Source organism: Bison bison, unplaced genomic scaffold (assembly GCF_000754665.1).
Source record: "Bison bison bison isolate TAMUID 2011002044 unplaced genomic scaffold, Bison_UMD1.0 scf7180017847111, whole genome shotgun sequence".
In the NCBI taxonomy this organism is placed as follows: domain Eukaryota; kingdom Metazoa; phylum Chordata; class Mammalia; order Artiodactyla; family Bovidae; genus Bison; species Bison bison.
The window spans coordinates 106338-133668 of record NW_011477684.1 but is presented as its reverse complement, the minus strand read 5'-3'; the positions used below and the strand labels follow the sequence as shown (position 1 = coordinate 133668).

Sequence of the window (27331 nt, the reverse complement as noted above, 5' to 3'; positions counted from 1 at the left end):
TCACACAGTCAAAGGCTTTGGCATAGTCAGTAAAGCAGAAATAGATGTTTTTCTGGAACTCTCTTGCTTTTTCCATGATCCAGCGGATGTTGGCAATTTGATTTCTGGTTCCTCCACCTTTTCTTGAACACCTTGAACATCTGGAAGTTCATGGTTCATGTATTGCTGAAACCTGGCTTGGAGAATTTTGAACATTTATTTACTAGCGCGTGAGATGAGTGCAGTTGTGTGGTAGTTTGTGCATTCTTTGGCATTGCCTTTCTTTGGGATTGGAATGAAAACTGACCTTTTCCAGTCTTGTGGCCACTGCTGAGTTTTCCAAATTTGCTGGCATATTGAGTGCAGCACTTTCACAGCAGCATCTTTCAGGATTTGAAATAGCTCAACTGGAATTCCATCACCTCCACTAGCTTTGTTTGTAGTGATGCTTCCTAAGGTCCACTTGCCTTCGCATTCCAGGATGTCTGGCTCTAGGTGAGTGATCACACCATCGTAATTATTTGGGTCATGAAGTTCTTTTTTGTACAGTTCTGTGTATTCTTGCCACCTCTTCTTAATATCTTCTGCTTCTGTTAGGTCCATACCATTTCTGTCCTTTATCGAGCCCATCTTTGCATGAAATGTTCCCTTGGTATCTCTAATTTTCTTGAAGAGATCTCTAGTCTTTCCCATTCTGTTGTTTTCCTCTATTTCTTTGCATTGATGGCTGAGGAAGGCTTTCTTATCTCTCCTTGCTATTCTTTGGAACTCTGCATTCAGATGCTTATATCTTTTCTTTTCTCCTTTGCTTTTCACTTTTCTTCTTTCACAGCTATTTGTAAGGCCTCCTCAGACAGCCATTTTGCCTTTTTGCATTTCTTTTTCTTGGGGATGGTCTTGACCCCTGTCTCCTGTACAATGTCACGAATCTCCGTCCATAGTTCATCAGGCATTCTATCAGAACTAGTCCCTTAAATCTAAGGGAGGGATGTGTATGTACAGCTGAGTTCCTTCGCTGCTCATCTGAAATTGTGACAGCATTGTTAATCAGCTGTACCCCCAATATAAAATAAAAGGTCTTTTAAAAATGTTAAAAAAAAAAAAAAGAATTAAAGCAGAATGAGACTGAAGTTTTGGAATTAACTTGGACATTCTGTTTGTTGCCATCACTGTTTCAGTGCCCTTTCCTAAGTCCTTTCTCTCTGCTGAACCATGACTGAGTGGTATTTCTCCTCTTCCCTTTCATAGACCTCGGACTTGGGATACAGAAACCTCGGCTCTTCGTTCCTGCCATGACTGTGCCAAATGGAACTCTGGTCCAGCCAGCGTGCTTCCTGCTGGTAGGCATCCCTGGCCTGGGACCTGACACCCACTTTTGGCTGGCTCTCCCACTGTGTTGTATGTATGCCTTGGCCAGCCTGGGCAACCTAGCCATTATCCTCATCATCCGTGTGGAAAGGCGCCTGCATGAGCCCATGTACCTCTTCCTGGCCATGCTTTCCACCATTGACCTAGTTCTCTCCTCCGTCACCATGCCCAAGATGGTCAGCCTCTTCCTGACAGGTGTCCAGGAGATCGAGTTCAATGCCTGTCTGGCCCAGATGTTCCTTATCCATGCTCTGTCAGCCATGGAGTCAGCTATTCTGCTGGCCATGGCATTTGACCGCTTTGTGGCCATCTGCCACCCCCTGCGGCATGCTTCTGTACTCACAAGGCCTATGGTTGCCAAAATTGGACTAGCTGCCCTGACCAGAGGGTTTGTACTCTTCTTTCCCCTGCCCTTCATCCTGAAGCGGCTGTCATACTGCCGGAAGGACACTGTCACACACTCCTTCTGTCTGCACCAAGATATTATGAAGCTGTCCTGTACTGACACCACGGTCAATGTGGTGTATGGGCTCTTTATCATCCTCTCGGTCATGGGTGTCGACTCCCTCTTCATTGGCTTCTCCTATATCCTCATCCTGAGGGCTGTGTTGGAGCTCTCCTCTCAGGGGGCAGCACTCAAAGCTTTCAACACCTGCATCTCCCATCTCTGTGCTGTGCTGGTCTTCTATGTGCCCCTCATTGGGCTCTCCGTGGTGCACAGGCTGAGTGGCCCCACTTCCCTGCTCCATGTGATTATGGCTAATATCTATCTACTGCTGCCACCTGTGGTTAACCCTATAGTCTATGGAGCCAAAACCAAGGAGATTCGTTCTCGAGTCTTCCATATATTCTCACAGAATGGCAGGTGAGTGGGATTTCCTCCCCAGTGTCCTTAGTCTCTACCAAAGATGGCAGGGTTCAGGTCCTGTTGAACATCTTGGTGATTGGAACGTCCAACCCACTGGGCTCTGTGCTCCAAGTTGTCTAAGTAGACCTTCAATTTCTATCTCCAGAGATGGGTCACTTCAGAAGAACCAGTTTTGACAGGACATGCTGGGTAGAGATCACTCTACACTCCCTTCCTATGGTGACCTTACCTTATTTCTCTCTCCCAACTAGAAAATACATGTAATTTTGACATGGAAAGGCTGTAAATTATACACATCATGATTCATTCCAGTCTTGATGTATGATTTTTATTATTTTGCTCCCATGTATCTGCATCAGTGAAGACATGTTAACTATAACTTCTTTCTTGGATCCCAAAGAGGTAACACAGTCATTTTTAAGGATTAATAAAGGTATTTGTGTGATGCTGATTGAAGGGAGGGGAGGGAGATGGTAGTAAGCAAAGAAACAGCTCCCGTGAAGTGTTTATGTTTCTATATATATGGGCGTGTATTTATGTGGAATCTGCCAATGTCATCTATGTGGTTCTATTGGAGATTATTTTTCTATAAGGGTGATGTTTATCTTGTTTGCAGCTGTGAGTATGTAGGTATGTTTGTGTGGCTATATGTGATTTCAGCCTGTGTGTGTGAGTACACAGAATGTGTGCCAGCTGGTCTGCCTGTCAGCTGTGTCCTGTCATGTATAATATTTTGTGGATAATGTCTATAATTACACACTTACTGTGTTTATGTGACCTCTGTTAGTTGGTATATGATATGCATCTATGTGAGAATGGTTGTAGAGCATGTGTATCTAATGAGAATAGATGCCTCCTTTCCCCCTCATATTTGTAATATGTAAATGTAGAATTTAATATGTAAAATGTAGAATGTATTAATCATATATAAATGGTAGGGTGTAGAATGTAGAATGTTGCATATTTGTAACAATGTAGACTATAATACACATAAGTGTGTGGAATATGTAGTGTTGGGAGGGCTGTGTCTTTTGGCTTGTTTATCTTTGGGTGTATGCCTGTGATGCAAAGTAGTTGTGATATGAAATCCTTCTGTGTAATATATATGTCTTTAGTCATAGATAGATGGAATATAATATCTGAAGGGTATATGTTTACAAATGTGTGTGTGTGTATGTATTGTTTGTGGTTACTATGTATTAAGGCATGTTGCACTCATTTGTCCAATGTCTGTGGATTATAAGGCACAAGAATGTGCCATAATGAACTTAGAAACTGTTAGGTCAAAAATGTTCACAGTGAAGAATTATAGGTAGAAAATAATGTAGGTTCATTTGAGGGAGATGAAAGAATACTGAAGTAAGACTTATAAGGTTAAAATCCTGGAAATATCATAAAATGGCATACTGTAAAACCTCTCTGGATCTGATTTCCTCTTCTGCATAATGAAGCTACAATGGCAGTGATGCTGTAAAGCTTAAATCCTACGAACCTCCTATGTAAACTGAAAAGTGAAACATGCAAGAAATGATCATATTCGTGGTTGTCTCATTGTACGGCTTTAGGAAACAACATCCACGTCATGGTCCATGTGAATGCTGCTCCTATATTGTGCAGTGCATCACCAGTGTGGCCTCGTGTGGCCATCCTGATTTACTGTTATTAATGAAAACATTATTATTTACTATCTCATAATAAATTTTTTTCACAGAGCTTCAGACAAGTTGACATTTATTTTCCCATGCTGGTGTCTGATTTACAAATGAAATTTGTAAATGTGCAAATTTACAAATGAAATTCAAAGAAATCACAACCTTGCCAAGAAGTTCCTTTAAACATGGTTGATAGCTGTATCAGGAAAAGACATTGTGGGGTGGGGATTAGAATCAATAGAGATTAGGATCACTAGCTTTAATATTTGAGCTCATTGCTTAACCTACTGCACCTCAGTAATTTTGGGAATTGTAAATGCTGTAAAAAAGGAAATATAATGTACCTCCTATCAGGTGGTTGTGGGGGTTAAGTAGAATAACAGATGTGAAAACACATGGAAAATAGACAGTGATCGATACACGTTGATGGTAATGGTTTTAAATAATAAAACTGATTAAATGAGGTATATTTATTCCATTTTAGGGAATATTCAGACAAGAGACTTCACCTTTCATAAGGCCCTGCTGTGCCAAGGCCAGAAGCTAGTCTCTTATCCAGGCAACAGTATCTCTGGTTTTATATTAGCTCATGGCCTTCTTTCTCAGGAGATCTTGGGAAATCTTGGAGTCCTCTAGAATCTCTTTATTTTGATAAATGGTGATGACTGGGGTAATTGTCGCTGGTTTGAAAACTTGGCTAAGTGCCAGACTATATTAAGGGCTTCCCCAAGGTTCCCACAAACTCTGTTTCCCTTGATCGTGAACTTTAAAGCTTTATTTTCCAACTGGATGTTTATCCCTCTGTCATAGAGCTTAAATAGTTTTATGAAAGCTGTATGTTTATCTTCCATCAGTTCAGTTCAGTCGCTCAGTTGTGTCCGACTCTTTGTGACCCCATGAACCACAGCACGCCAGGCCTCCCTGTCCATCACCAACTCCTGGAGTCCACCCAAACCCATGTCCATTGAGTCGGTGATGCCATCCAACCATCTCATCCTCTGTCGTCCCCTTCTCCTCCTGCCCTCAATCTTTACCAGCATCATGGTCTTTTCCAATGAGTCAGCTCTTTGCATCAGGTGGCCAGAGTATTGGAGTTTCAGCTTCAACATCAGTCCTTCCAATGAACACCCAGGACTGATCTCCTTTAGAACTGAAATATCCTTATACATAGTTGTCTGTCTCCCTTGAGGAAAAGGACTAGGCTTCTCTGTCTCCAGGGCCTGACATACTTTATGCTCAATGGCTGTCTGTCTGGGACCTCTCAGAGAGAAGGAGAGCCTGAGTGGGTTGTGGTTTACTTACTTAAGATAAACCAAATTCACTTATCCCTCTCCAAACCCCCTCCAACCCCCATCCACACTCATCTCTTGTTCCTGTCTCTATAAATTAAAGTCCTTAGTTTGACTGGTACTATTTTATAAAGTCAACAAACAACTTTCCCCACTCATTGATGATCAATTATGATCTAAAATCCACATGATACTGCAGATAATATTTGGTTAATTATTCCCCACTACAGAGGCAGGACCTTCTGTATTCTCTACTCAATGCCCTGTGAATCTTGAAGTTCTCCAGTCTGGCAGGTAGGAACAGTCACTATCTATGACCCAATATGAACCCTGGGTGGGGATGCCAACTCTAATTTTTCCGGGTGGCTCTGCCCCCAGTCTTAAGTAGCTTGTTCACATGCGTGTGGGCTCAGTACTCAGCTGGATTCTTGCAGAGGATCCTCTACATGTCTCTAGAGTTCTCTCTCTGTAGATCTCTCACCTCCAATACCTGGTCTTCAAATTCTAGCTAGCTGGGGCTTCCTGGACTACCAGCTCTACATCTTTAACTTAAGATATCCTCTGGAATCTGCATTCTCCTTTCCTGGACTGCAGCGGGGAACCTCTCAAGTCATTAAGCTGGGGAAACCCCAGGTTCACTCCATTTGTTTTCCATGCCTCAGGGCTCATTGTCCTTCATTGCCTGATATCTAGTATCTTGCAGACTTTTTTTTTTTCAATGTATGCTGTCTATTTTAGGTTCCTTCAGGTGGGATGTTACCTCATGTTATTCTCTCCTGGCCAGAGGTAGAAGTCCCTGGAGTGTCCTTCACACCTTCTCAGTCCATGGGAGTTTGAGGGAAGTAACAGAGATGGCTGCAGGGTGATAGCAATGAATGACAGGCTGCAGGTTTACAGGTACCTGGAGATCTTGTAATCGCTAGTTTTGATATGGTCTGAATTGGAATTGTCTGATTGACATTGTCTAATTTTGCATAACTTAGATTGCCCTGTGTTGTGAATTTAAAACTTGCAGTTGTGAAATTGATCAGTAAAAACACAAGGAGAAACCAATGAAAATTCACTCTGCTTTATTAATAGATTTATTAAAAATTATTTAAATATGTGACATACTTAGTTTCTCATTCCCACTGATCTCTAACCCTCTAAAATGTTCTCTCACTATTTTTGCCCTTAAGAGAGAAACCAGATGGCATTGGTCTTATATGGCTGGAGCTGGAGGTAGGGGAGGGCTAAGGAAACCACATCCTCCTTTCTCAACATGAAGTTCAAGGCCAGGGAATAGAAGTCAGATGTATGGTCCCCAGGGACCACGTTATGAATTAGCTAGAGACGGGCCCTAGAACCCGGGGGATAAAGAAAACGCAGCCCTATAGCTTTTGAGAAAGGCAGATGGGTCCACTGGGATGCAGGCCCAGCAAGGACCAAGCAGGTACCACCCATGGAAGGAAGGTGGAGGCCAGAGAAAGCTTCAGGCAGGTGATGAGTTTCACGGGGTCTCCCTGAAAACATATACTGCTTTTCCTCTGGTTGAGTTTGATGAGGCTGGGGGAAATTTGGAGAAAGCCTCTCCCAGAGACCATGGCCACACACATGAGTTTCTCTAGACTCTCCATACTCATTCACCCTAACTTCACATTGGGACCTGGCAGAAATACTCCAACTGGCACAGGGCCCATCTGGGGAGGACTCTAGAGACCCCTTACCCACTACACCTCCTTCCCCATACCCCAAGCACACCTTCTCAGGACACAGCAGCCCAGAAGGACATCAGTCCCACAGTTGGGTATGAGGGGTATCTGCAGATAGACCCTCTGAGCAGCGCCCTACCCCCAGCAGGGAGAAGCCAAAAGAGGGGAGGAGATAAGACAGAATAAATAAGCCTGACGAGGGAGGGGGCGGAGACTGAGAGGGCGGAACTACGGTGCAGCCTGCCAGATCGCTGCTGGAAGAGTCCTGGAGAAAAGGGCACTCGTTCCTTCAGTGCAATTGAGGTGAGTGTGGGAGACTGGAGGTGACTCCTGGGGTGTGGGTTTCCTGCAGCTAGGGGTCCCTCATTAGACCTGCTAAGTGAATGAGAGACCAGGCTGAGGAGAGCCAGAAGTAGGGAGTGGGGCCGGGGATGTGAAGGAGGCCCCAGACTCAGGACAGACGGCCTCAGCAATTTCTGTGCTCCTGTGGTAAAGGGAACCTGGGTGGTGCTGGATGCTTCTTTTGCAGTTTTTAAGACATTTTCCTGTGATCAGTTTACTGGGGTACCCATCTTGAGCCTGATGCGGATGGGGCTAAATGAAGGTGGTGGGGTCGAGAGCAAATGGGGCTGGGACCACACTAGAGTTGGACTGGGGTTTGTTGTGTGAACAGGGCTGGTTTGACCCAGGTTGTTAGTGTGCTTGAAGCTCGGTTTATGATCAGGGGTCAGATTATAGCCCTGTGTTGGGTGTGGGCTCTGAATGGGATCTGGGCTCATGCTACACTTTATATCAGAAGTCAGGCTGTGCTGAGTCTAGAACTTAGAACAATTCCTGGGGTTCCGATCCTGACCCAGTCCATGTCTAGGATCAGGGTTCAGTCTTCAGCCCACTTAAAAAACTGGATTTTGTGTCCACGCTGTGACTTCTCCTGCCTTGCACTCTTTAGGCGTCCCCCCTTCCCCTACCACCCCCCCGTGCCCCCCGCCCCACCACAAACGCACACACACTGAACCACTTGCAGCTTTTCAAACAGGGTGTGTTCTCGTTCTCTCTGGGTCTTTGCATTTGTAGAATGCACTTCTGAAAACAAATTAGATCAAGCCTATTGCTTAATTTCCCCCAAGTCACTCAGAATTAAATCAAAGCTCCTGGCCGCGCCCTGCAAGTCCCTACATGACCTGTCCCCTCCTCTCCTCTCTGACTTCATTTCCTACAACTCTCCTGTGCTCTTGATACTCTGGCCACCTTTACCTTCTTCCTCCTGTGAATTCCCAAAACAGAAGACCTTTTTCTCTTGCCTCCTCTGCCTGGAATGCTCTTTGCCTCGATCTTAGAATGGCTGGTGTTTTCTCATCACGCATCTCTCAGTTGGTATGTCACCACCTCAGAGAAACCTTCACTGACCCCCTGTCTCAAATAGGGCTGTCCTGCCTCTGTCCTTTTCTATCCCTTCACTCTGTCTTATCTTCAGGGCACTTATCTTTATCTTAAATATTCTTGCTTATTTGTTTCTTTTCTATTATGGCTCTCCTAGTGCTTGGGCTCCATAGAAGCACTGATCTTTTCTGTTGCATCCACTGTTTTATTTCCAGTTTTGGGCACATTGTAGGCACTTGATGTGTTTTGTCATCTAACTGAATGCTGCTGGCCCCGTGTTCCCAACCCTGCTAACTGTGACTGGCCATGCAAGTCTTGGCTCAGATGTCACCTCCTCAGAGCCTGACAAGTTGGTGAACTATTGTCTGCTTTGTTCTGAGCCACTTGTACTTACCCCTGCCCTAGCATTTATCATAACATGTTATGATAGCTGCATATTTGTCTCAATTTCTCTCCCCATCCCCCCCCACCCCCCACACTGGAAGGCTGAAACATGACTTGTTTACTCTGTGTTTTAGTATCTCTGGTGCTTAGTCTGGCATAATCTGATATTTGAAAAAAAAAACAGAAAAATGTATATTAATCAAAGTCCAAGTTCAGGCTGTTCTGCTGCATATAGATGATAATCAAAGAAGCTCTGAAGGTCTCTGATAAGGATCAAAATGTGAAGGTGTGTGGGAACCTTCTTGGCTCTGGTCCTACTTGGGAAGTGGAGGGGCAGGGCCATGAATGCTTGGAGCTATGACTGTGGTTGATTTTGGAGGGACAGACTGGATTGAGTGAGGAGAACGGGGATGGGACGGAGAGTGGAGATGGGAGCCTCACTCTGCCTTTTGAGAGTCAGAAATTGTACTCTCTCACCTTTCCAGTCTCTTTGTGGCCATTCTTTTTAGAATGTCCCTGTAAGGGTTCATCTGCATTATAAAATACAAGCAAGATATAAGGGGCAGAAAATGCAGATGACTCGGGTAAATGTGGTACTCTTCTAGGGTCTTCCTCGGTGGCTCAGTGGTAAAGAATATGCCTGCAATATAGGAGACACAGGTTCGATCCCTGGGTCAGGAAGATCCCTGGAGGAGGGCATGGCAACCCACGTATTCTTGCCTGGAGAATCCCATGGATAGAGGAGCCTGGTGGGCTATAGTCCATGGGGTCGCAAAGAGTCGGACATGACTGAAGTGACTTAGCACGTGTGAATCATACCCTTATAGAGTATGAAGAGAAGGTTCCCTCTCCATGAATTGAGTGATGAGCCCTGGTAGTCCTGCCAGTCACAGTATCACCCCTGAGGACTGCCTTCCCTCTATGGCCTGGCAGTAATAGTCAGAGGTTCCCAGGTATTCCTGGGCTTCCCTCCAAGGACATTTTCTTCCAGATGTTCCCACAGATGCTGGCAGGGGCACCAGAGGCCCCCACCCCACTGTTCTAGGCACAGAACATTCTGTGTGTTTAGCCAAGGTAAGAACAGTGGTCACAAATCCCCTCTTCCATTCCCTCCTTGTCTCCCTTCCCCACTGAACCCAAGTGGGGACAGCTGGTCAGGTGTCCTGAATCCTAGAGAAGCCCTCTGGACTCATGGGTTTTTAAAATTTTGGATTCCTTGGAGATTAACCTTGAAATAGTCCTTAAAAAATCATTCAAAAGGATACTGGGAGAGAGGCAGGGCAGTAGCTTGGCATATTGGAAAGCACATGGATATGATGCTGAGAGCTCTAATTGAGCTTCAACATCCCTGTATGCAAAATGGGATTAATGATGTCTGCTTGACAGCTTGATGAGAGGCCTGTATTGAATGAGAAGGAAGTACTCAATAGAGGGTAAAGATTTTTACTTTCCACTGTGGGCCCTGCCTAAGTCACAGCCAGAATTGGGGCTGAAAGGTGGGAAGGGCCTAAGTCCCAGTCCAGGAGGGCCCTCTTGGTTTCTCTTCCAAGGATCTAACTGGGCCAGGTGTTCTACTTGCCAAGCCCCCTTTCTATTCTGCCTCTGGGGCAGATTTTATTAGCTTTCAGAAGGTGCAACACAAAGACAGTTAAAGGGGAGAATGTACAGGTGTTGGAATTGAACAGTCTAGCTCAAGTTTCTGTTTTACCAGCCAACTATTAAACCCTGGGAATATTTAACTTTTGAGGGGTGGGCTTCTGTTTTCTCACCTATAATGTAGACATGATACATAAAAGTCTTATTATGGAGAATTGTTCCTGGGTTAAATAATCTCTATACAGGCAGGATCTGGCATTTTGTAGGCAGTCTGTGATTTCTGTTTTAATCATAAAAACAATAGACTCAGTGCTGGCAGTGATCTCATTGTTCTCCTGGATAGTGTATCCCTGACCACTTTTCCATGATTCTCTGACATGGAATTTAGAGACTCTGGGGAAGAATCTGAGGATGGGCTGGGCTGGGGGCTGAGCAGGCACTGAGGGAAGAGTCCTGGAGGCCAGGGGGAAGGAATGAGGAGGACTGAAAGCCTCAACGTAGATTTCTACTCCACCTCACTGGAGGCTCTAATGCCCTGTCCTCAAGAAAGGGCTAAGATTTTTCACAGTTCTCCAAGAAACATTCCTGAGACTTGTTAAAATGATGTGACTTTTCAGAGAAAATCTCAAGCATAGAGCTATCCCCTGGGGGTTTAAGGCAGTGTTCAGTTCAGTTCAGTTCAGTTGCTCAGTCGTGTCCGACTCTTTTTGACCACAGGAATCGCAGCACGCCAGGCCTCCCTGTCCATCACCAACTCCCGGAGTTCACTCAAACTCATGTCCATCGAGTCGGTGATGCCATCCAGCCATCTCATCCTCTGTCGTCCCCTTCTTCTGCCCCCAATCCCTCCCAGCATCAGGGTCTTTTCCAATGAGTCAGTGTAGGCTTTCTAAAAAAGAAACAGACCCTTTGTTTATTTTTCCTTGATTATGTTCTGTTTTCAAAATAGAGTGATTTAGCTCCAATTTCCTTCAGAGCCTCCAAATGTTATCTGAGTGTGTGCCATGGTTCTAATTACTAACTGCTGCTCAGGCTGGCAGTCAGCTGGCAGGACTGTAGGAGACTGGGGTGCTTCAGGGCTGAGCAGTCCGAAGGGTGACGCTTGGGTCGTTGGGTTGGCTCCCCCTCCAGTCCTTCATTTCTCTCCTGCAGCTGCCATCTGAGGTCCAGCCCGATTTTACCTCAAATAGCTGTCCACTTTATGCTGTTGAGGCACCTCTCTTCTGGGCCAGCTAAATCCTCCTCTCTCTGATTTCTGGTGTCTCCTCAGTTCTCAGTCTTTCCCTTTGGGAGAGATTGGCTGCTAGTTAGTATGCGTGTGTCTATGAGGATGTGCTTGAGGTAAAGTGGAAATTAAGGTGACAAATGGGGGGGTGATAAAAAGTTTTTGGAAACTGCAGAGATTTTCAGAGCCCTTATTCCCCATTTTTATGCAAACATGAAAAAAAAACAACACTTTGTACACTGTGATGCTGTTTTATGATGTCTTTTGATATTCCTGACCTCGTTGATTTTGCAACAGCACAGTGAGGTTATTATCATCCTCTGCATTTACTTGGACCCAGGACTTGCATTTGTAGTCCCAGGGCTCCACTCAACACATCAGTTTACCCTCTAGGTAACAGGATTGAATGTGCCAACCCATAATTTCTTCTCAGTATATTTCCTAAGACAGTGCATCTTTATCCTGGCAACTGCCCAGTTTTGCATTGTCTGTCCATGTGAAATTTCTGGATGGTATTGATATCTGACCCTCTGGAGCACCAGAACCTTTTTGCTGACATCTCCAGGTCAGGGATCCTTGGTTACCCTCTCTCTTAGGTACAAAATGTGCTGCAAGTGTCACCGAGTCCAAGCTCATTCTGCTCGCTACACGATAGGCCAATAAATCCAGGAGATGAGGTATTGAGGCAAGCAATATGACTTTGGAAAGCTGGCTGACTGAGAAAATGACAGACTAGTGTCTTAAAATAATTGTATTGTTCTGGATGCCAGGGCTTAGATGCTAGGTTCTTTTATGGATCAGAGATGGGGGGAGGTGAGGAAACAAAGTAAAAGACCATTTAATTCTTGCAAATGTCTCACAGAATGGCAAGCCTTAGGCAGAGGGCTGTGTTAGTTTCACTTCCTTATAGTCATTTCACAGGTGGTATGAAATGGAGTATCTCCTGTCATATCAATAAACAAATATGCCATAGCTATCTGTGATTCTGGCCCTCCACATGTGAATTTCTGAGCCAAGCTGGTAAACAAGAGACAAAGGGCACCATTTCCCACACAAAGAACTCAAGGATGTCCCAGTTTTTCACAGGTGGGCAGGGTCAGGCTATCTGCCTGTGAGTCAAACAAAGGGACCATAGCCCAGGGCTCAGGCAGAGGCGGGCAGGCAGGGCTCCCTGAGGCAGTCTGTTATGAATGCCTACAAAAGGGCTTCCCTCATAGCTCAGTTGGTAAAGAATCTGCCTGTAACCCCTGGGTTGGGAAGATCCCTTGGAGAAGGACAGGGGTCGGGAAGATCCCCTGGAGAAGGAAACGGCAACCCACTCCAATATTCTTGCCTGGAGAATCTCATGGACAAAGGAGCCTGGCAGTACAGTCCATAGGGTCACAAGAGTCTGACATGACTTATCGACTAAACCACATAATAATAAAATCGGCAAAATAAGATTTAAAGTCACAGAAGCAGATCCAATATGGAGTCAGATTTAACCCTTCCCAGTTATATATGTCCATTTTGCATTTATTTAGAGTCAAGGCTTTGCTTTTGCCCTGTTCTCTATGTATCCATTCTCATGCCCTCTGGATCCCTGAATGAGAAAGATCTTTTCTGTTTGATCCTAAAAATTCTTGTTCTGAACTTAAAACACCCTGCTATGAATTTCCAGTTTTTATTTTTCCTCAAAAATCTCTATAGTTCAGACAGTTGGCAGTCTTTCTTATCCCCTTGGCTATGCTATCCTCATTAGACATTTACTGAGGAATTCTTGTGATAAAACTCTTTTTTATTTTCAACAAACATTAACTAAACACAGGATTGGGTCCCTGCCATTTAGGAATTAAAATTTAGTGACAAACAAACATAGCAATAATTCTAGTTCAGGATGGTAAATGCATAAAAAGAGACCTAAGCAAAGTTCTTTGGGAGCACAGAACAGGAAACATTTAATAATACCCAAGGAGATCAAGGGGAAAGAGGTTCAGGAAAGTGCATAGGAGAGAGACAGTAAACTAGGATGTGGAAGATGCAATTTTGCCCAGTGGGAAGAAAAGGAGGGAGATTTAGGAGGACAAAAGAAAACTAAAAAAAAAAAAAAAAAAAAGACAAATAGACACAGAGGCACAAAGTCAATGCTACATTTATGAAATGGTATGTATTCCAATGTGCCTGGAGTATAGGGGCCATGGGAAGAGTGGTCAGAGAGAAACTAGGGCTGGATGCTGAAAGGCGGAGTTTTGCTCCACCCTAGTAGTTCTGTCTTTATTCCAGAATTAATTTGAAGTTTTAAAAGGTATTTTTTAAAACAACAAATGGTGACCTGATTTCATTTGGGTAGAAGATTCTTGGGATTGTGCTGATAACAAAGTTAACACTAGGGGCGTGGCTATGAGAATCAGAGTATTTAGCTTATGTGTCTGTTTGCCAAGTTGTTTCAGTTGTATCCGACTCTTTGCGACCCTATGAACTGTAGCTGGTCAGGTTTCTCTGTCCATGGGATTCTCCAGGCAAGAATATTGGAGTGGATTGCCATACCCGCCTCCAGAGGATCTTCCCAACCCAGGGATTGAACCTGGGTCTCTTATGCCTCCTGCGTTGGCAGATGACGTTCTTTATCATTGGCGTGGCCACCTGGGAAGTCCTGTGTCTGTTTAGGTCACCATAACAGAAAAAGGGAAACACGATAGGAAAACAGTTAACAGCAACATATATAATTTTTTTTTTTTTTGGGTGCAGATTTACTCTGTTCCAGGCATTGTGTTAAAAGCTTTAACACTGATCATCCCAGTTAATCCTTACATTGATTTCTATTAAGCAGGGACTATTATCCTCATTTTATCGATGAGGAAACTGAGGCTTATAAAGGTTAAATAATTTGCCCCAGATCGTACAGCTGACAAAGTTGTTGCCATTGTAAAGTTAAAAAATAAAATAAAATTAAATTAAAAAAAGAGTCACTATGAAAAAAAAAAAAATCCAGGCTCGATTTAAATCCGGTCTTAACAGCTGTACAATACTGCCCTTGGAAGACCTTGATCTTTGGACATGGAGAGTTTGATGTGTTTCAGAGACAACTAGGTTGTTTCTTTTAGTAACTTTAGAATTATGAATCTGGATCACAAAAGATAATTCAGGTCTTCCCAAGAATATCTGGGAATCAACAGTTTACTGAAGGTTTACTGAAGTGGGTGAGATGGCTCAGGGAATGTATATAGATGGGGAACACATGTATACCTGTGGCAGATTCATTTTGATATTTGGCAAAACTAATACAATTATGTAAAGTTTAAAAATAAAATAAAATTAGAAAAAAAAAAAAAAGAAAAGAGCTCTGAGGATAAAATTCTGAGAGCACTATCATTTAAAAGCATGCTTAAGGGTCAAGTGAAGGAGGCTGAAGATCCAGAAAGAACCAAGAACTAATGGTCAGAGTGATGAGGAGAAGTAGAAGGATCAAGGAGAAATTTTAAGAAGGAGGGAAATAATCACAGTGTCATATGCTATGGAGAGGTCAGTACAGAAGATTTAAGTGACTTTGAAGACTTTGGTCTCTTAACCTGAAGGTCTTCATTAAGCATGACTCCTTAGAGCTTCTCCCTCCAGTTTTTGGAATTAAACTCTGTCCCTCTCTGTTCTCATGGTCTCAGTGTTTTCCCCTTTGTGTCTGGCCCGCGGGAACCTCTGGGTGACAGATGAATGGTGGAACAAAAACCATCAACACATTCTGAGCCCAGTGAATGGTGTAAGCCCCTCCTGATGCTGGCTGTGAGCTCTTCTCTGCATTCAACTGCTGTCTGGTAGCCCATGTAGAAGCCCCTACCTCAGTTATCAAGGACCAAATCTTAAGAACCTAGTCCTTCTATTTTTCTTGCTGTGCTGTGCTTAGTCGCTCAGTCATGTCTGACTCTTTGCAAACCCATGGACTGTAGACTGCCAGGTTCCTCTGTCCATGGGGATTCTCCAGGCAAGAATACTGGAGTGGGTTGACACGCCCTCCTCCAGGGGATCTTCCCAACCCAGAAATTGAACCCAGGTCTCCTGCATTGCAGGTAGATTCTTTACCGTCTGAGCTACCAGGGAAGCCCCCTTTTTTCTTACCAAAATAACATTATCTTAAACATACCCTAGCATAATGGGAAGAGGAGAAAACTATATATATATATGTAATATATACACCTATATGGTGTGTGTAAATACAATTTATATAATCTAATAAATAATAGGAGCATGTGAATATCGTGAATGAATGGAGGAAAGGGAAACAGGGAGAAAGTTAGTTAACTCTCTTATTGTTTCAACAGAGATGTGAACTGAGATAACTCAAGTCTGATATTTCCTACCTCAGGAATCTCTACTTATATCCCTCACTTGAGTAGCCAGATTTGGGGATTGTGGACCCCGGTATAGGATGGATTGTTCCTCCAGTGCTTCTAACGCCATCATCTTTCACGTTTAGTCCTCTGTGTCAGTCTCACTCTCTTCGGCCTAGTAGGTGCCCTAGAAACAGAGCCTAAATAGAAATTCTTATTTAAAGGACATATTGTCACGAGAAGATGAGTGAGGGAAATAGGATAGAGCAGGGAAAGAAAATAATGTGAGGCTGTGGTTTCAGCTGGAGACCAGCTACAGGTTTGGTTCCTCAGGAAGCTTTGGAGCACATATTGCCTCCCAGCTTTGGTCCCACCTGGGGTCAAGGAGGCTGGCTTTGTGTACTATTGTGTCAGGCACTCATTGACCTCTAGATCTGCCCTGGTGGCGATAACATGACTTTCTGGGTGAAGTGCCTCTCATTTGGTAAATAAAAACTTTCTGTAGAAAGGGAAAATTCTGAGCCTGTCTTACTCAACATCCACTGCAGAAGGGATATAGATGCATTGGCTTGGTGAAGGGGATCTGAGTGGGACACCTATGGCATCCACTGCAGTCATTGTTCCTTTAATGATATAAACTGGGCAGTCTAAATAAGTATAAGACTTCGGGTGAACATTTGAGCCAGAGTAAAAATGTAGAGTTAGAGTTCAGTATGAGTTTCGTGTATTTTTTTTTTTTAATGGAATTAAGGGTTACCATAATAAAATAGGTATTATTAAGTTTTACATTAAGTTTTAAATAGCTGCAGGAGTTAAGTGTTTGTTGTTTACTTGCTAAGTCCTGTCTAACTCTTTCATGACCTCATGGACTGGAGCTGTCCAAGGGGTTTCCCAAGCAAGAATACTGGAGGGGATTGCCGTTTCCTTCTCCAGGGGATCTTTCCAACCCAGGGATCAAACCCATGTCTCCTGCATTGGCAGGTGGATTATTTACCATTGAGACACCTGGGAAGGCCATTATTAAGTTTTACATTGTTTTAAATAGCTACTGGAGTGAAGTCTTAGGTTAATGATAAAGTTAGGGTTAAGGCTAGAATTGGAGAGGTCATTAGAAGGTTATATTTCACTGTTAGTCTGTGTTACTAGAGTATTGCTACATTGGACTGTGATTAGTCTTAAAGATAGTCTAATGATAGAATTACAGTAGGTATTAAACGTAGGGGAGCACAGGGTAGTTAGGATAGAAGCAATGGGAGTTTTTATCATCTATGTCTGATATTAACTTAGTCAACTACCTCTTCTTGGTGAACTACATGATTTAAAACACTTAGAATTTTTGCTTCAGTATTTTATTTGTTTTCCAAATTCACTTTGAGGTGAGGCTAGTAAGTAAGACTAGGTGAATGCTCATTTGGGCCTTGAGTTATGAAGGATAGTTAGGTTGAATTTAGAATAGAATCAGAGTTTGGATAGGCAATGAAGTTAGAGTTCTTATCAGAGAATAGGGAATGGAACAGGGAGGGGGGTAGTGGGGAGGAAAATGACAGAAAAATCTTAGAGGATCTGACAATGGTTTATCTTTGTATTCCAGCCTATACCTGCCTGGCACTGGTTGCAGCTCAGCTTCTTCACAATGGTGGGTCCCAATGGCAATGAATCCAGTGCCACATATTTCATCCTAATAGGCCTGCCAGGCTTGGAAGAAGCTCAGTTCTGGTTGGCCTTCCCATTGTGTTCCCTCTACCTTATTGCTGTGCTAGGTAACTTGACGATCATCTACATTGTGCGGACGGAGCACAGTCTTCATGAACCCATGTACATCTTTCTTTGCATGCTTTCTGGCCTTGATGTTCTCATCTCCACCTCATCCATGCCCAAAATGATGGCCATCTTCTGGTTCAACTCCACTACCATCCAGTTTGATGCTTGTCTATTACAGATGTTTGCCATCCACTCTTTATCTGGCATGGAGTCCACAGTGCTGCTGGCCATGGCCTTTGACCGCTATGTGGCCATCTGCCACCCACTACGCCATGCCACTGTGCTAACACTGCCTCGTGTAACCAAGATTGGCATGGCTGCTGTGGTGCGGGGGGTTGCACTTATGGCACCCCTGCCTGTCTTCATCAAAAGGCTACCCTTCTGCAGCTCCAATATCCTTTCCCATTCCTACTGCCTGCACCAAGATGTCATGAAGCTGGCCTGTGCTGACATCCACGTCAATATCATCTATGGCCTCATCGTCATCATCTCAGCCATTGGCCTGGACTCACTTCTCATCTCTTTGTCATATCTACTTATCCTCAAGACTGTGTTGGGCTTGACACGTGAAGCCCAGGCAAAAGCATTTGGTACATGTGTCTCTCATGTGTGTGCTGTTTTCATATTCTATGTGCCTTTCATTGGATTGTCTATGGTGCACCGGTTTGGCAAGCAGCATGACTCCCTCCTGCCTGTCATCCTGGCCAACACCTACCTGCTTGTTCCCCCCGTGCTCAACCCTATTGTCTATGGAGTGAAGACAAAGGAGATCCGACAGCGCATCCTTCGTCTTTTTCATGTGACCACTCACACTTTGGATCCCTAAGGGATCAAATTTCTTTTTCGTGCAAAGTCTTTCAGTTCAGATTTTAATATCAACATTTTGGAAGACAGTATTAGGAAAAAAATTCTTTATAAAAACACAACTGATCCTTCAAAGATGAAACTGGTTGGAAGATCTCCATGTGTGTAGGGGCAGCAGAACTGTATACTCCCAATCCTTATTTTTCAATATTATTTTTCCCTTTAGCTCTTTGGGGTGGTTGTGGTTGGAGGGTTATTACTTCCCATTTGGTTGGAATTCAGTTCAATTCTCAAGTCCAAACCATTCAGACAATTGCTTGCGCTGATAGTTCACAGCATTCTGAGATAAGGGTGATATTTCTAAAGGACGTTTATCAAAGGTTTGAGTATGACAAAAATTAAATACAAGAACATAATACAATTAGATAATCTGGCTTAAAACTGATTTCCTCTTCAGAATCCCCTACCATTTGGATCTTAGGAAAGGAGACATACCTGGATTTCCCTCTTCAAAGTGACCTCCACAGAGAAAACATGATTTCTTTTTTTTTTCTGACTACCATTCCTTAAGAAGAGGATTGAAAGTAAATTCACAAAAGATTACATTTATCTACATTAATGAAAGATGATACTGTATCTGAGCATTTTCATAGACTCTGGACAGTTTTCCTTATTTTCTGGTTTTCTTATCAACCTTTTGATTTTGGCAGGAATATGATTAGTGTCCCCATTGTACTGATGGGGAAACTGATGTTCAATGACATCACATGGGCTTAAAACATTATCTTTTGATGCCCAATCCCATATTCGAGGAGGGGCTGTTAGACTAGTGGGGTAGTAAGTCAGACATTCTAGAGTCTTGAATTTTCTGTATTTAAGTTCCTTTCTCGTTCAGTATTGTATTTAGGAATTTCCTGTTAATGTTGTTGATGGCTTTAATTTCAAAGGTTCCCAGCCTATTTGCTATTGTACTTATGTCATAGCAACAGGAGTATGTTTGGGCAATTCCCAAATAGTGGCTATTTCGGGTAATAGTATGATTAGTAGTTGGGGCATTCACTGGATATCTGGAGAGACACTTTATAGAGAGATGCAGCTGAAAAAACTTAGGAGCTCATGGCAGAAAGGGCAGGGCTGGTACCATAGACCAGGGAGTCAAGAGCACAAAGCATTGTGAGACTGAGTAGGGTCAGTGGCCCAGGTGACCAGCAAGGAAGAAAAACTAAGGCAAGCATAGGTCCACAGAAAGTGAATAGAACATAAAAGTGGACAACATGTATTCCTAGGGTTTGAGGTACCCTGCTGGGGACACCCATAGCATCAAAGTGCCATGGGTTTGATTCCTGGTTGGGGAATTAAGATCCCACATATTGTGTCATGCAATACAGACTTTTTTTTTAAGACTGTATCTCTGATAGCTGTATTTAGCGTGAGTATGGTTCCAAAGGCCCACCCAGGCCAAGTATAGCACTTGCAGAAGGAAGCCAAATGGGAAGAATGTGTGTGGGCGTTGCAGGAGTGCGGGAGGAATGAATGGAGCAGGAGTGAGATCTCCACCCACAGGGGAGTGCTAGGCAGACCTAAGGAGAGGTAGGTAAGTGTGAGAAGCAGGTAGGAGAGTAGTGAGCATGGCACATGGCTGGCCAGACTTTTCTGGCCATAGCCAGAAGCACAGGACTACTTGGTAGAAAGGATATCAGGATAACATATCCAGTTTCTTCGACTGGAATCCAGAAGATGAGAATTGTGAGCAGTAGGGAATCTGCTGTGCCCGGTGATGGTGACCAGCAGATCGAGGTATATAAGCTACTCAATGCCAGCTAGGGTCACTCTGAACTGTATAGAGGACATCCCAGTTCCCAATAGTGCCCTGACACTACGATTGAAAGAAAGAAACAGAATGAGAGAGAAGAGAAAGACTTTTTTCTTATTAGGAAAGCAGTATATGATCACAGTAAACAAAAATCTTAGACATTCTGAAAATATAACAGAAATAAAAATGTAATAAAAACTCCAGTAAACCTGTCACCCTAAAGAAAAAAAAAGTACTGCTGGCATTTTGATGTTTATTCTTCCAGATTTCTAATAAGTGTTTGTATACATGCTTCTGTATGGGTATATGATGAATGTGGGTATCTGTTTTATAGTTGAAATCCCACAAGAGTCGTAGACAAATGAGTAAAAAGAGACAAATCAGAAAGACACATTTTTAACTTTTATTTCTGGGGATGCGGCTATTATCATAGATTTCAAAAGAGATTCCAAGTGTATAATAGTTAATATGTTCAGGATAAAGTTTCATGGTTTTGATCCTAAAAGGATTAACCATTTGGTGAATGTAAACCCACATGCACACACATCAACACTTACACTACCTTCTTTCCTGTGTTTCTCAATAAGTACTAAATGCCAGATTTAGGGACAAAACTATATCTGGTCATTTACTTCAGTACTTGCTGGGTCATCTGGAGGGCCCAGAGGTAAGAACTAGGATGAAAAGAGAGGCTGCCTTTTTTAGGAGAGTTGACTGGAAATTAGAGGTTTCCTGGGTAGTTTTAACAGTAAAGAATCTGCCTGCAATGCGGGAGACCTGGGTTTGATCCCTGGGTTGGGAAGATCCCCTGGAGAAGGGAAAGGCAACCCATTCCAATATTCTTGCCTGGGAAAACCCATAGGCAGAGGAGTCTGGTAGGCTACAATTCATGGGGTTGCAAAGAGTTGAACGCGACTCAGCAAGTAACACTTTCACTTTTCAAAGAACTTTATTATATACATTTTACCTGGATATCTTTTGGCCCCATTTCCTTTGTTTAGATATTCTTGTCTCTGGCCCCACCATTGCAGCTAATTGGCCCTTTTCTGGGTCCTAGAAAAGTTGGAATAACATGAAATTTCAGCCTTTAAGTCACTTACTCTCTCTTTATTTATTTATTTTTTTTAGGTTTTACCTAGAAAGGATCCATAAACATGTCTTGTGTTCCCAGTTATGACTACCAGCTCTCTAGTCCAGATACTCCCCTGCTGCTTGGACAATTGTCAAAAGCTTCACACTGGTCTCCTTGCTTTGAATATCATTTGCACCAGTCCTAAATCCCACAGAGCTGGTAGGAGTTTTTTTCCAAACACACCTCTGATTAACTTCCCTGCTTAAAATCCATCAAAGATCTTTTGTTACTTCCCCTAAAAAGTTTTTACTTCTCAGAAAGACAGTAGGCTACACCTTTCCCTTTTATACCTGTTCCTGTCTTATTTTTTCAGTATAACATTTATAATTCTTCCACACAACATATTATTCAGCTACTTGGTGTCTCTGATTGATTTCATGCATTTTTAAAGCCTTTGTTTCACTCTGTTCCATTGTATGAACTGATCTTTTGCCATCCTTATAAAATGAAGCTATTCATGATTTGTCAGTCTAGAAGAAGTATTCTCTCTTCAGTGTGCTCTGACTTCTTGAAGATTTTTACAACTGGACTGTTTTCAGTTCAGAAAAGCTAGAATGAGATCTCTGAGTTATATCTGTTTAAGATAGTAACATATCTTATATCACTCTTTTAATTAAGTTGAGAAGATTCCCTTGTATGCAATGGACATACATGTGGAGGGTCATTCCCTTCCACTATGGCTGGCCTTCTTGACATAGGCAGATCTGAACTTGGGAAAGGAATATATTATAACATTGGTTTGGGCTTTCAGAGTTGATGTTCATTGTTTATCTCTTAAGCAACGTACTTTCAAAGTACTTCATGCAATCTCATAGTTTTTGTTATCCTAGATTTGAGCCAAAGAATATGAAGCTGATGCAGAACCGGTTTGTAATCTGCTATTCCTAAGGAAGCCAACAAGGATGTAGAGTTCTTAATTCTAACACACTTGAAGAATAAGGGTATGAAGACTTGGTTGGAAATCTGAAATGGGGTTATTGGAGAGGATGCAACTGTCAGTGTCAGACTTCACCTTGGAATCTGTCAGGCAATCAAGTCTCTTGGAGAAAAAGACACTCCTGAGAGGGGATACAAGAAGAGTTAGTGCTTAGGCAGGTGGCACCATATCACATGATTAACACATTTATTCACTTGTTCAATAAAAATTTATGAAAAAATTAAAAGTGGGCTTTTCATGTTGTTTTTTTCCTCTACAGTTTCCTCTTCCTTAATTTATACTTTGCCTAGAAAAACCCTATACATTTTCCAAAATGAAATAAAAAGCCTTCTCCCCTTTGTGGAGGTTTGTCTGATCTTCCTAGGAAAGTTCTAGCATGTATGGATTTATTGTCCTTGTGATCTCTTGCACTAAATTTTATTATGGTATGTATAAATCTATACTCTGATTGTGTATTTACATGCCTTTATCCTGGCACAATATTGTGAACTCCTGGAAAGAAAGGACAATGATTAAAATATTTCTTAGCCTTTCCTCCTAAGCACTGCTTCTGGTACAAAGTAAGTGGTGAATGTCCATTTGTATCATGAAGAAGCCTCATTGTCTTCCTACTGCATGAGCACAGACTCATTGTCAGTGTTTGCTGAGGGTAGCAAGATCCTATGAGGCTACAGAAAGTGTCTTTTGTGGTATCCAGACTCTGTAACAAGTCATAATTACATCAGCCTCTGTCTTTCCCCCTTAGCATCCTGAACATGACCTCCCTGATGGGCTTGGACTTGACACATAGATGACGGGGTTGAGTGCAGGGGCCACCACTGGTACATGTAGGAAACAAGGGCATGTACCACAGCGGGAAAGTGCCTCCCAAAATGATGGATCATGGACATGGTGACACCTGGAATAAAGAAGACAAAGAAAGCCAGGTTATGGGAGGCACAGGTGTTGAGGGCTTGGATGCGCTCCCTTGGAGAGGCCAGAGTCAGGACCATGTGCAGGATGAGAGTGCAGGATAGGACAATGAGCAGGGAATCTATGCCCCCAGTGGACACAACCACATAGAGCCCATAGCGTATATTGATGCTGATGTCAGCACAGGCTCTTCTCATCATGTCAGGATGGAAACAGAATGAGTGAGACAGGACATTATTGCCAGGGCAGAAGTTTAGGCGCTTAATCAAAAATGGCACAGCGAAGAGGTACAAAGTAGCATGGGCCACAGTGGCCAGCCCAATCCTGATGATGACATTGTTTGTGAGGATAGAGGCATAGTGCAGGGGGTTGGAGATGGCCACAAAGCGGTCAAATGACATGGCCAGGAGCACCGAGGACTCCACTATGGAGAAGGAGTGGAGGAAGAACATCTGGACTAGATAGGCATTGAAGCCGATGAGCCGATGGTCAAACCAGAGCACAGCCAGTGTGGTGGGCATTGTGGCCAAGGTGAGGCCCACGTCGGTGAGGGCCAGCATGGACAGGAAGTAGTACATGGGCTGGTGCAGGCTGGGGGTCTTCCTCACAGTCAAGAGGATCAGGGAGTTTCCAGTGAGGGCCGCAGTGTACATGGAGGAGAAGAGGATGGAGATACAGCCATGAACAGCCTCCAGGCCTAGGATGCCAATCTTCAGGAAAGCAGGTGGCTGGAAGAAGGAGATGTTGGCAAAGGACCAGGAAGAGAGCATCTTTAGTTTACAGATCAGATCTCCAGAAAGATGTGACTTCTTCAATCTGGGCAGGCACTGAGAGGATCCAGAATGATAGTAAAGAAAAATCTAATATTGAATCTGAATTCTAAAAATCAAGTCCCATACCTGATCAAGTCCCACTACAATCAAGTAATTGGTTTTATTCTTTACCAACATGTCTAAAACCTAATGATAATAACAATTTAAATCTTTGAGACCCCCTATTATATTTCATGTACTATGCTAATGTATTGCCTAGATATTCTCATTTCATTATCAAAGTCATAAATTTCTTTTAAGGCTGTTCCCCCTCATCCACAATATTGGACCTTATGAGTCATGTCACTATGACATAATTTTATCTTGCAAAAGTTTACCATCCCTAATGTTGAACCCAGGTATGAGCTGATGAAATTTCTCTGTAGGGAAATAGAGATTAGAATTCAGAGAATCTGATCATTGTCTACTTGTTGCCCAAATTGAGGATGTATTGTTACGTGCATTGGGATATAAGAAGAATGCCTGTTTGGAGAGAGAGAAGGACAATTGAATCAGATATCCAGGGAGAGGCAAGGATGAGAGCTCATGCAGTCTGATAGAGAGAGGGTCTGAAAGAGTGACTAGCTGCTTTATTCCCCCATGGAGATGGCCTTACACTTCCTGAAACCAGGCATTCCTAAGGTGCCATGTTTTTCTTGCTTTTGACTTTTGTACAAAACATTTTGAGTATAATAAATGGATTGATTTGTGCATACGAATTTTTGACTGAATTTCTCCATCTCAGAACCAGCAGAGACTTTGGACAAGGCCACCTCCCCCTTCCCATTATACAGATGAGAAAACTGAGACTCAACTCTAGTGGCTGGCCTCTGAGTGAACTGCTCCTGTGTTGTAGTCCTTCATATTAAATCCGAGTCTCTCTGACTCCATATCCAATATTCTTTCCTGCGACTTCTTCAAATGAGAGAAAGTATTTGAAAACTGTCTTAAGCGCAAAGCACCACAGGCATGATTTTTGTTATTATTGTGTAATATGTATTTCTTTAAACCTTTCTCTGTATATTATTCCTTTAATCTTCACAATTATCTTGTGATATAGACTCTGAAGGGATTACTATCCCTACTTTAGGGATAATGTAACTGAGATTCAGAGAAGTGGCTTGTTTATGCTACTCCCCTGCTTAAAATCTTTTAGTCATTCCTAAGTGCAGTCTGATAAAATGGTTGTGATATGATGTTATATGGTGATACTGCTGCTGCTAAGTCGCTTCAGTCGTGTCCAACTCTGTGCGACCCCATAGATGGCAGCCCACCAGGCTCCACCGTCCCTGGGATTCTCCAGGCAAGAACATTGGAGTGGGTTGCCATTTCTTTCTCCAGTGCATGAAAGTGAAAAGTGAAGTCGCTCAGTCATGTCTGACTCTTAGCAACCCGATGGACCGCAGCCTACCAGGCTCCTCTGTCCATGAGATTTTCCAGGCACGAGTATTGGAGTGGGGTGCCATTGCCTTCTCCAATATGGTGATACTGACCCCTATCATTTCAAACTTTTTTTTTTAATTGGGATATAGTTGATTTACAATGTTGTGTTAGTTTCAGGTGTATAGCAAAGTGAATTAGTTATACACATAAATATATATACTCATTTTTAAGATTCTTTCGCACATAGACAATTACAGAGTGAGCAGAGTTCCCTGGGCTATATAGCAAGCCCTTGCTGCTGCTGTTGCTAAGTCGCTTCAGTCGTGTCCGACTCTGTGCGACCCCACAGATGGCAGCCCACCAGGCTCCTCCGTCCCTGGGATTCTCCAGGCAAGAACACTGGAGTGGGTTTCCATTTCCTTCTCCAATGCATGAAAGTGAAAAGTGAAAGTGAAGTCGCTCAGTCGTGTCTGACTGGAGCCCACCAGGCTCCTCCACCCATGGGATTTTCCAGGCAAGAGTACTGGAGTGGGGTGCCATTGCCTTCTCCGAGCAGGCCCTTACTAGTTATCTATTTCATATATAGTAGTGTGTATATGTCAGTCCCAAGCTCCCAATTTATCCCTCTCAACCCCACCTGCCTAACTCTCCACCCTTATCACAGAACAGAAAACCTCTTGCTCAGTATTCTTTAACCACACAGACCTTATTTCAGTTTATTAAAAAAGCCAAATTACTGCTTCACTTTGGGGCTTTCCTGTTCATCCTTTATCCCTCTATTTGCTTTCTCCTGGGTCACTCTTCTGTCCTTAGATCTTAAATATAATTTTCTCAGAGACCATTTGGGTTGACCCTCATTAAGTAGGTGCCAAGACCCATACACCAAACCCATTATCCTCACTCTGCACATACTTAGTTCCCTTGATACCACTCCACATATTTTAAAATTTTATGATTGCTTCTTTCCTTGAAATCTTTTGTTCTCTCTCACTAGACTGTAAGAGCCATGAATACAACAGCCATATGGTTGTATTTGCTGACACAGAGCTCTTGCATTGTGCAGTGTCTGGAACAGAGCAGATTTTCAGTCAATATTTGCTTGTTTGAATAAATAAATGACAAAATAAATAATCAAGTCTGTAAACTCAATGAAAGGAGAGGAAGGAAAAGAAAACTACTATTCCACTATCCTCCAAATATTGGGAAAAGGGCTGATTTAAAGAGGAAGGTAGTTGAGGTCTTATCCTAGGCATTAAAGCATTATAGAATTGAAAATATGTTTGATTCATGGATGACTGGGCATAAGAGAAATGCCCAATGAAGGGTCTTGTTAAATTTTTGAAAATGAATTTATAGAAAGAATTAAGGTCAACAATGAATTTCAAGTATTTGGGTCTATCCATACTGCTTTGAGAAGTGTGATGGGGGCCTTCACAGACATATGTGTACTTACAACCTTATTATTGGATAATCTGCCTAGAATTAAAGCTAATGGATGTCCTTTCATCAACTTCGTATAGCTGCCCAATATGCCTTACATCTGTGCTCTCCTTCCTATCATTCAGTCCCTAATTCAATAGTTCATAATCTCATCATTCCTTTTATAGTTTCTTAGGGTGGATGCTTGGCTGGTATCATTTCTCTTACCTAAACGACCACCTCCTCTCCTGGCAGATTTCTCAAGCTACTTCAATCAGTTCAATTTGTTGGGGTCCAGCCCCAGCAGGATCTTAGGGTACCCTCAGGATGGATGGTGTCAGTGAGAGAAAGAGATGACATGGGTTTTATAATGGATTGGGACCTGGTGGTCCGGGGTCAAAATAAAAATAAAAATAAAGAGAAAGAATAAGGCAGAGAGAAAGAGGCTGATGTTTTTTGGTTTACACAGAAAGCCAGTAAATTCCCTGACACGGGACTTGTTCTGTTTGCGGAGGCCACAGGCTCCATCTGGATGGGGTGAAGATGCAAAGCGCCTTCTCGATTGGGTCTTAGAAGCCCGGGCAAAAAAGTGAACTCAGAGAGCCTCTGTGCTCCAGGGAGTCAG

The 27331-nt window shown here is 43.0% G+C and overlaps 1 protein-coding gene and 1 pseudogene across 4 annotated transcripts in view; one reads left to right on the top strand and one right to left on the bottom strand.

The window, feature by feature from the left end:
• The window catches only part of LOC104990056 (olfactory receptor 51E1), a 23735-nt gene extending 2836 nt beyond the window's left edge, over positions 1-20899 (top strand). The window contains exons 3-4 of one of the 4 annotated variants that reach the window (XM_010841953.1): positions 1228-1319; positions 17325-20899. In XM_010841953.1, coding sequence (XP_010840255.1) covers positions 1272-1319; positions 17325-18320 — 1044 coding nt within the window. In that variant the 5' untranslated portion in view covers positions 1228-1271 and the 3' untranslated portion in view covers positions 18321-20899. Of the gene's footprint in view, positions 1-1227; positions 3939-5903; positions 7151-17324 lie in introns of those variants that run through there. The other 3 variants (XM_010841973.1, XM_010841963.1, XM_010841982.1) reach the window with 3 other exon arrangements.
• A 1914-nt stretch (positions 20900-22813) lies between these two features.
• Positions 22814-24870, bottom strand: LOC104990049 (annotated as a pseudogene).
• Between the last annotated feature and the right edge of the window lie 2461 nt (positions 24871-27331).